This window comes from Cynoglossus semilaevis, chromosome 1 (genome assembly GCF_000523025.1).
Source record: "Cynoglossus semilaevis isolate Cse_v1.0 chromosome 1, Cse_v1.0, whole genome shotgun sequence".
Taxonomy (NCBI): Eukaryota; Metazoa; Chordata; class Actinopteri; order Pleuronectiformes; family Cynoglossidae; genus Cynoglossus; species Cynoglossus semilaevis.
Window position 1 is genome coordinate 17,891,200 of NC_024307.1, and position 10,688 is coordinate 17,901,887.

At 41.2% G+C, this 10,688-nt stretch overlaps 1 protein-coding gene across 1 annotated transcript; it reads right to left on the minus strand.

The window, feature by feature from the left end:
- Positions 1 to 6,947: 6,947 nt before the first annotated feature.
- Positions 6,948 to 10,649, minus strand: LOC103383094 (uncharacterized). The gene is made up of 2 exons (XM_017034090.2): positions 10,515 to 10,649; positions 6,948 to 9,868 (listed from the first exon to the last, which is right to left on the minus strand). The coding sequence occupies exon 2, from the start codon at positions 9,862 to 9,864 to the stop codon at positions 9,136 to 9,138; it is 729 nt and encodes a 242-aa protein (XP_016889579.1). The 5' UTR covers positions 9,865 to 9,868; positions 10,515 to 10,649; the 3' UTR covers positions 6,948 to 9,135.
- Between the last annotated feature and the right edge of the window lie 39 nt (positions 10,650 to 10,688).

Below are 10,688 nucleotides of genomic sequence, written 5' to 3' on the forward strand. Positions count from 1 at the left end.
GACGCCTCCATCAGTGTGGGTGTCAGAGTGATGCTGTTGGGGGGAGGTCCTTGGTTTCTCGTGATTTATAGTGGACATGAAATTGAGGAAGCAACAATTAGCAGCAGCAGAGGTTTTAGAGCAGTGTTGCATTATTTAGGATTGACCGCTCCTTTAAAAGACTTTTTGGCTTTGTGTCTTTTTGCAGAGCATCGTTCATTATAAAATCCATCTGAAACTTTTAAATCTTTATGAACCAGAGCAAATCCTGACTTTATCATGGGCTCCTCCCCCTCTGCTTCCTTTCCTCCTCCTTCCTTTTCCTTCTTCTCCTCCTGACACCTTTTATCCTCATCTCTCTGCCAGCCTGTCTCCTCCTCTTCGCCCTTCTCCTCTTTATCCTTCATCTTTTTGATCCCCCTCTTCTTCCCTCCACCTCCTTTCTTTTCCACTCTTGCTCCTCCTTCTTTACCTCCTTCTCTTCTTCATCCTGTCTTGCCCTAGTTCTCGTCCTCTGCACAGCCCCGCCAAATGTTTCCCCTCGTCCTCCTCCTTCTTCTCCTACTCGTCATCCTCTTCTTTCTCTTCCTCCTCCTCTTCCTCTTGCTCCTGCTCTTGTGTTTGGCGGCCAGCACTCAGGGATATTTGGACATGAGTTTGAAGCATCGTTATTACTGAGGCTAGAGGGAATGTTTAGATCAATATCACAGAAATGCAAGGCAGCAGATTAGTGACAGGAAGTTCATGTATCAGGTAACAGAGCAGGTCTCATATGTGGTTGTTTTCCCCTGTCCTCTGCACTTTTTTAATGTTGTACCAGTCTAGATAAAACAGAACAACCAACACGGCAAACACAAAAACACAAGTGCTGCACATTTATCCAGTTATGGGTGTGTCTGAGTCAGAGCAGAGCAAAAATAAAATGATCAAATATCAGGGTGGTATTTTTAGTCTGATTCTCCAGCTCAGCTCTGCTGGTGTGCACTCACTTTCCAGCCATTCAATTCTATAAAAAACCCCAGTAACTAATCAAAAGTTAGGGAATGATTTCAGCCTTCTTTTTTCCCCTTTAATTCTACTTTCAAGTCAGAGAAAATTAGATCACATCCTCATCACTTCCTTTGTCGTCTCTTTACTTGGCATCGACCAGCCAGTGACACAGCATTTAGTTTTGGCTCATGTAAAAAAAAAACAAAAAAACAGCAAATATATTTCTGACCAGAGAGGAAGCAATCACCACCGCAGACTGAAGAACTGTTTTGTTCTTTAATGTCCGTGGTTTACCTCCCGAATCCAAAGCCTTTGTACATTTTCACATCATGTTTCTTATGATGGTGCATTTTCCAAACATTTATTATTCAAAGACTTGTACAAGAAGGTCGGTATCAGTAGAACTTCAATGTGATCTGTGGTTTGGTAATTCTCCTCAGGTTTCGTCTCCATTTCTTTCTCTGGGTACAAGATAGTGGAGTGGAGATTGTTCTCAGACCAACTTTCAGTAAATGTTTGGCAGGTTTTGAGCTTAGATTAGAAACTCATACCTTTTTTTTTACCTTAACCCCCATTTTAAACCCCAAGCTAAAAATATTGTTCATTGCTGTGTAATAAAAAAAAAAAGAATTTCTCAGGTTAAGAACTCTACTGCATTGACTTTACTAAACGGTTTTTAAGCTCCCGCGGGCCACACAGAATGGCTTGGGGGACCACATTTGGCCCCCGGGCCTTGTGTTTGACAAGTATGATTAAGATGGAGTAACAAATTAAATTTTTTGTAATTATCTTCCATTGCTATTTGTACCGGTATTGAAATTATTTACTTTAACTAATTACTTTTACTGCCTCCAGAGCACAGAGTCCTGGGTTTGATTCCCAGAAGAACCACATGCATGGCCACCTGCCAGGGGCAGCCTGTTAATGCAGATCTGCTGGTAACACAAGAAAGTACAATAAAATTCAAATTATTATTATTATTATAACTTCATGGTTCATGCTTCTTTTTCAGAATTAGTTTGATAAAAATAGAAAGTAAACCTGGCCGAGTATTTCCGTTCAAATTTGACTTTAACTGCAGCTAAATGAGACATGTGAGTGGAGTGCAGTGATGGAGGAAACATTGAAAGATTGTTCTGTTCTAGTTGTGACTGGAGTTTTAAGTTAGTTTTAAACGGTGTTAATGGATTGAGTGCAGTTATGCTTTGGTTGGAGAAAAAAAGAGGAAAAAGGTGGTGAGAAGTTGTTCAGTTCACAGAGACACTCAGCTTCATAAACGGTGATGAGAGCTGTCGGACTGGCTAATGTGAGGCAGGTCATGTGCCACATGTGAATGACTTTACTGCCGATCGCTTGTCTGTAGACATCACAGACGTGATCATAATTCAGAAATCAGGTTTGTGTCAAATGCTTTTCACGTCTGCATGGAATAATTCACTTTGAAGTTCAATTGATGACAATCTGATATGAAATGAAAGAAGCTTCAGGATACACCCGTGGGCTGCCCAATGAGTATACAATATATACTGTATCTGTGGTGTGTAGTAGTGACCATATACTGTAGGAATTGAACTATATTGTTCCATAGAGCTCCATGTTTTGAATCAGTTCCATATATTGTCTATGGAAGGTATATTAACATTTCAATGGAGGTAGATGACTTGGTTATTTGAATAGTAGTTCCCAAACCAAAGCAGTGAGGACATACTTCATATACACACTCATTCAGGCATGCAGTCGACGCTTGCTCACACATCTGCCTTACAAGCAAAAGGTCCTGGGTTTGAGCCCCAGAGGGACCACATACCTGCCGACCCCTGATAGGCAGCCTGTAACAGCAGCTCTGCTGTTAACACAGCAGCTACCTCAGTGTGGGGTCAGTAAAGTTCTCCTTTTTTTAACAAGATGTTTATGTTAACCATTCATCCAATTCTGTGGAGCAAAGACAAATGAACAGCAAGGCCAAATGAATGACAGTTTAAGACGATAAGATTAGTATGGCCTCACATAACAAGGAGCTGCTTATTGTCTCTCAGCAAACATTTAGATGAGTGACACGACTGACGAAGAACAGACAAATTCACTGGGACTGAATCAAACAACTGCAGCGTTGTCCAATCCGTTTAGTTTGTGTGACCAACATTCACAGACTATACACTGTTAGAGCTTTATGGATGATTAACATTACAGTTGTAAGACAGAGAGGCAGAGAGAGACAGAGAGAGAGAGAGAGAGAGAGAACAGACTTGATTCAGGGACTTTCTATAGACCTGGTCAACTCGTGATCCCAGGCTCTTCCAACAAGAGGCAAATACTTTTGTTTTACACAGTAAAATTTACACAGTACACACTGTATATATATATATATATATATATATATATTCTTAGAATTAAAGAGCATCTTTGAACTAAGAGAGACTTTTGAGAGTCCTGTTGTAAACTGCGGCAGCACGGAGAAGCTGCTTTCTGAGGACAAACAGAACGAGTGTTAAAGAATTATTTTCTCCATGTTTTATGGTGTTTTAACAACTGATCTAAATCATGATTTTAAGCGCACAACTTAATTTGATTCTTCACACGGAGGGAAAACCATAATTCAACCGTCAGACGATCAGATTTTAATGAGCAGCCGATGAATATCTGTATTTTAAAGAACTAAACAAACAAAAAAGTTAAAATTTAGTCCTATACAAAAAATGAATGAAATGCCTGAATATATTCTGAAGTAGGTTTTTAAACCAAAAGCTCAATCACTTTTAATTTTATTTTTTGAAAACACGTTGAGATTTCTTTAAACTTTTATTTACTATTATTCAACCTATTATGATCTATTTACGTGTCTGTACAAAACTGTACTGTGTTCTTGTAGTGTAAAAACAATCTGCACCTGTCTTGTGACCACCACATGAGGAACCTTTAATTATCGGAGCTTTAATCACAGAGAAAATTAGATTTGACCACTCCGTCCATTCTGTTTTGCAGGACAGGACTTTGTCTTTAACAACATGTCGTCACTGACTGAAATCACTCTTCAAATATTCATCTTCCTTAAATATTCTGTAATCAATTTTTATTCACGGCAACAGAACCTTAAAAACCCAGATGTTTGGGACTGGGCCGATCTCCCCCCGCCCTCCTCCCCCTCAGTGAATGAATCCTCGTGGTCAGGGGTCACAGCCTCTGCTGTCAGCCCCTGTCCATCAGTCAGAGGCTCCAGTTGTATAAAAAAACAACATACCAGCAGCTAATTTGTTTCCTTGTACAAAATGAATGATGGCGGATCAGATGCATTTCAGCGTAGGCACAATGTTAAGGTCAGATCTCAGATCAGCTCTCTGGTGTTCACGGTATCTGGATGTCAGATAATCGGACAAACACGTATCTGTTCTCCAGGGCCACGGACATTCCTGGGACTGTCCTCTCAGCTGAGAAGTTAGTCAGTCATGAGACCATAAGTCATCCTTTATGCCTGTCACACTGACACATACTGTACATGTTTTTCTGTGACCACTATAACTCAGAGATCAGTTGTACTATAACTTAAATTGGTTTAATTGAATCAGTCAACCCACCTGTCTACACACATTTACTGTAAATATCTACACACAAAAAACTTTTACTTCATCTTGTCCAAGACAGAACTTCATGATTGATCTGTTGGTCATCAACCCTTTTGTGATGATCTCTGTATCCCATCAATATGTTTGGTGACAGATTGTCCTGAAGTAAACCAGCTCAGTCTTCTACTTCTTAAATTCTTTAGCTCAGTGGTTCTCAAACTGTGGTATGCGTACCACCGGTGGTACGTGAGCGCTCTCTAGTGGTACGCGGGTTGATTTTTTCACATTTACATTTTCAGTTGAAGTTTGAAACATACCATGCACAATAATTACAACATTTAAACATAAACATCTTTCTAAACATTTCTAAACCTCTCTCCTGTGGTGGAAGCTAACAGTGAAGGCCTCTGCTGCTGTATTCTAATGTTGCTCATCATGGTGGTACTCAGAGAGATCAGTGTTTTCTCAGGTGGGACAGAGTAGAAAAAGTTGGAGATCCGCTGCTGTAGATTACAAAGCTCGGTTTTCAGGCGACTTTGACTGTAAGATTCAGGACAAACCAAAGAGGACTGAGATATTATTGACTGAGGCTGTTGTAAATGCATCTGGTCTGTTGTCCTGCTCGTGGTCAGATGTCTCCTATCACATCCCAGTTTCCTCCCAAGGCCAGGAACTTAGTGTAGAGCAGAGGAAAAAACTCTGAGCACTCTCTCTCTCTCTTTCTCTCTCTCCCTCTCTCTCACACACACACACACTCTCTCTCTCACTTTCATATCACTTAATTTACATTAGGCTAAGAGCGTATTGCAGATTTATTGATTACCTACACCATCTTTAATGGATGGTATGAACTGCACATGCGGTCACCTGAGTACTGACCCAGGAAGTGGAGGGTGAAGCCTTTCGGGTTAAGACATGAAGTCATCTATACTTTCTGGTATAATGTATAAAAATGAACAAGAGTCTTTTTGCCGCTTTAAAGGTGCAAATACTGCCACCCTCTCTCTCCCTCTCTCTCCCTCTCTCTCGTGTACAGAATCTCTGTGATTCATCTGTCTTTTAAACGTCCTCAGTGCAGCCCATTGTGTTGCAGCAGCAGAACGTGTTTGTTCAGTGAGAGTGTGCTGACTAAGCATGGTAGATGGAGCGCTTCTGGGGCTTTACTACGCTGCAGAGAAACTGACTTGGCCTGCAGAGAGACCGTAAACCCAGGCTGAAGCGCCGCAGCTCTGTGATGGCTCTGCAGACACACACAACTTCAACCTAGTACACAGCAGACAGGAGGAAGTGGGACAGACGCAGTACGGCCGTGTGTTTAAAGAGCAGCTGTAGCTGTCAGCTGTGTTCAGCCACGTACGTGTTGTTCCTCCTCCAGTGGCCACTCCCTGAATACCAGCTACTTCTGCAGCTGTTGGTTCTGCTGCTGCGGCTGGTGTGGTCCTGCTGACTGACATCAGACCCATGGATACTGCCTTACAGTCAACCTAAACCCCACTATGTGCACATTTTTACAACAGGTTTGGAACATATTTATTTAGTGCGGAATCACATTTTTTATACCTACAGTTTGGGGACAAATTCTTTAAACTAAAAACCTAATAAAAGCTACACAATAGCAATAATGCTAAACCACGACACATAATTCTTTTTTTGCAAAACAAGAATGATTTTACTTGTGTATTTTAGGGAGGACAAAACAAGTCCAAAGTTCTCCGTCAACCCACGGTCCAGATTGTGGACACATTTGTCTTCTGTCCAGCATTTAGGTCTGTTATCTTTCCTTCTGTTCAGTCCCTGCTCAACTAAGTGAAACATAAACAGATAAATTTCGAGTAAAAGTCACAGTTTTAGTCTCAGTGGAGCCTCATCTGATTTAATTTTATCCTCAGCAACCACAGTGAGAACATTTGGTCCTGTTGTTCTTGTTGGAGCCAAATTGACAGGAAACTTCAAAAACTGATTACAGTCAAGGTCATTTATTGGAGAATAATTTAATTTGCCTTTAGATGTAGTTTTTGGTAACAGGACTTCTCTACTGACAAAAGTCTAGTTTCTATGATTCTATGAGCAAACATTCCAACTCCTAACAGCTCAAACAGCTCCTCCTCGTCTTCTTCTAAATCGCATCAGGAAACATGGGGGAATTATTATTTCACTCGTTCTTCCAGTGTGGAAAGTTCTGGTTGAAGAGCCAGAGGGTCTGATTTTCATTTCGATCAGGATTTTGCACAGTCATTCTCCCCAGAATTATCAGTCCATACCTGCTTTTTGAATAATCGGCCACTAGAGGGTAGCCTCTGCTTTCTTTCTTCTTTTTTTTTCATTTTATGTATATTTTATTTTCCCGAGCGGAGATTCACTGTGGTGCTTTGTGTGTTGCGTTGGGTAACAGTGGGTTTCAGTGTTATCAGTCAGGGGTTCTAATAAGGTTTTTATTGAATAGTTCAATAAGAATTATATAAAGATTTTCACAAAACATACACATCTTTATCATTTTCCTGTCACACCTTTTGCTTACTAACATTTAAATTACAATTCACAAGAAAAATAAACAGAATTGTGCTTCTTCACACCCTCAGTACTTTTAAGTTAGTAATAAATAACACTGCAGTGATCTGATCTGAGATCCAGTTATGTGTTGATTCTGTGTGTGTGTGTGTGTGTGTGTACAGAGCCACTTAGAACAAAAACATGTTGTTGAGCAGCAGTAGTTTTGCTCCTCCCACCACCTTATTTGATTGGTCTAATAGTCCGCGTCCTGGGAAAACAAGATCTTTTGTAAACTCCTCCTACACAAGTGACGTAGGTTGCTTCCTCTTCCTCCTCCTCCTCCTCCTCCTCCTCCTGGTCCACTGCCTCTTCTCTCAGCAACTCCACTGTCAGCCTGTCAGGATGCATTTAGCTCATACACCAGCAGTGTTCAGTGAGAGCAGGAAAAAAAGAGCTGGAGGCAGGAAGTGATGATGGTCCTAGTAACACCATAATGAAGATCAGATCTAGATCCAGAGGGAGACCAGGTTCAGTGGCAAGGCACGTTGTGGACATGGGGATCAGAGGACTGGTGGTCCTGGTCTGTGGTCTATGGTTGGTGGTGTTGAATCGTTGTTGTTCGTCCAGCAAAATAAAGCACAGTTACATTACATCATTCAACAGAGGTCCGTGGCTATCAGGAGTGTCCTGGTTCACTGACGTACAGAGGTAGAACAGCATTAGAGCATGTTGAGAAAAAGTCCAGAATCCTTCACTCGGATGGAAACAGCACGATGTTCCATCAAAACTAATATAAATGACAGCAGAGAGCAGACTTTACACGTTAGATGAACATAAACATCTCCAGCTGTGGAGGATCAGGGTTCAAGAGGCCAACCCACATTTGTCCATTTAATTACTCAAAGATTAAAAGTATCTACAAAGATGTAGGGACTCCTTCCATGTCCATGTTTGTTTTAAAACTAATAAAGTGTAAAAAAAAAGAAAAATAATTATTTAAAACATTGCAATAATAATCATAATTAAACACAGGTGTCTGCTGCCTCTCGGGGATCATGGAGACATGGCAAAAGTTCAGTTCTACAGTCAGAACTGGACTTTTTTAAGTAAAAAAAAACTGAACAAAAATGTGAACAGCAGTGTTATTTAAAAAAAGGAAAGAGCCAGGACTTAATTCTAAAAGGCTATTTCTGGAGTGTAATGTTTCTATAAATTTTAATTTTGCAAATGGTAAGAATTTCTTACCAAGTGTTCTTCATAGTGCAGAGATTTATAAAAAAAAACAAAACCGTGGTATTAAAAAGTTTCCATTTGTCATGGGTTCTTTCAACGCCTCGTGTCAAGGGGTGGCTCGTAAAATAAAAAAGCTTCACGCCCTCTTCAGTAATCACATTGAATCCTGTCTGTTACTACACTTCCTGTGTGTGAGTACTGCAATCATCCTCCGGTCAGTTGATGAACACTACAGAGGTGAAGTGTGTCAGACAACTTCCCAATTACTCAGATGACTCATGCACATTTTTATGTCATTTCTTTTTGAAAAGACCTTTGGTATGTGGCTTTACATACTTTGAAATAGCCCACATCTAGTGTTCACGAAATGGGTCACATCCTGAAATTGTTTTTTGGGCCATCCATGGCAATGAATTACAGGTTTTTAATGACCCTCATCTGGTATTGTAGTTAGTTTGACACCCAATACCAGACTTATGTTGGGTCAGACAAACCAATCTAACTCAACACACGGGCAATGGAAAGTCGGGTTTAGTTATATTTTTGGACAACGTTCTGTAGCTGATGTCGATGAAGACTATAGATGAAGACCGTCTGGTTAAAGGTTTGATGTCTGAGTAAACTTCCATGATCCCGTTTCTCCAACCCTGAGAGTCTGCTTTTTTCTTTTAAAAGTAGGGCAGTAACTATATTTAAAAGCATCATGTACATTAAATAGAAAAAAAAAATTAAATAGATATTTTAGTTCAAAATCATCGTAGTATGTAAACAAAAAGCCTTAGAAAATGACAAAGCGGACACTCGGCCAAGCTTGTTCCCTGTCTTTGTCCAAATAGCTGCAAACTGTTTCTTGAGATTTAAATGGCTGAGTCCAACCCGTTGATCAGGACTTTATCAGGATTTCCATGAGGTGGTCCAGATCATTAAGGTCCATCAGACAGGATGGAAGGCTCCCTGGTGAGCTGCTGTGAGCAGGCGGGCACAGTTTTATCTCCTCATCTGTCCACAGGGACATGCTCATGGGCCACACTGAGCCAGCACCCATGGCAGTGGACAAATCAGTAGTCTCATACATTGAGGTGTCAATGTCCTCAAAGATATCATCCAGGGCCAGGTCGCTGAGGTAGCCCATGGCGTTTACTGCGTCGCTGATGGAGCAAATGTCAAATTTGTGAGCCTTGTGTGGGTCAGATGAGTTGTTTGACTCCTGACTGATAAACTCAGAGGACAGTGTTGGAGGTGGAGGAAGGTCGTCATTGTCTACACACCCGCGACACATCACAGGCACGTCCTCCTCCCTGAACTCTGCCTTGACGTGATGGGACTCAGGTTGGACTTTGTAGTCTCCTGCCCCGTCACTCCTCATGTCCCCCTGGATCTGACGTAGCGTGTTGACAAGTAGCACCGAGCGCCGCAGGCTCAGTTCCACTCCGGCCTGGTACCTCTGCAACTTCTCCAGGCAGAGGCTCAGTACCACCTGACGCTCCAGGAGCTCGTTGGCCTTGGCCTCCTTCTCCTCATCTTGTTTCTTTTCGTGCGTGGTCACAGGAAGGAGCTCAGGCTCCAGCTCATCCAAACAGCTCCACTTTCGCTTTACACCTCGACCCAACATCGACCTTAATGCAGATTAGAGACAAGTTCAGGCGTCAAAACAGAATCTAACATGTGGACTACTACACTTTTTTATCATTATGAATTCATCAGTAGTCACTCAGTAGTAGGGCTATAACTATAACTTTTTGCTCTATAGCTATAACTTTTTTCTTATTATTACTTTTAGCAATTTAGTGTGCATAAATCGATATTTTAGCCATTGTGAGTCACTGACACTTTACTCATCCAGTACAGACATAGGTAACACACACCCATCACTACAGTCTCATATTTATTTTGAAACAATATACATTGATTACATATCTTTGATTTAGATTACTCCTCTTCCAATAGGATTATATTTTTAACCTAAATTAATGGTTCTGAATGTAATTTTAATACAGAAAATTCAAACATCCTGTTACATAATGAAAGGACCTGGCTCTATCCTCTGGCTGTTCCATTCTAAACAAAGCTGGAAGAGTAAAAAAAAAAAAAGTGACTCAGTTGACTACACTCAGTTGACTACACCAGTACTATGTCCGATGTCTCCACTTCTGACAGAGGTAAACTGTCCCAGTACTATGTCCGATGTCTCCACTTCAATCAAGTTTAAGTGGGGAGGACAGTTACAGATATTGGTCAAATGAGACAGGAGAATAAACCCACCTTCCGTGTCCTTGTCCTTGAACAGAATCATGAGGTACAGTTGAAAACCTGCCTCCGTGGCTGTCAGTATCTCTCGGCGACTTGTTCTTCTTCTTGGGCTCGTAGATCCTATGGATCCTCACAGACTAAGGAATGTTCCGTCACTGCAGCCACCGCTGACACACACGTAAGAGG

Coding starts and splice junctions, on each gene's coding strand:
- LOC103383094 (XM_017034090.2), bottom strand. CDS start 9,864: ATGTTGGGTCGAGGTGTAAAGCGAAAGTGGAGCTGTTTGGATGAGCTG.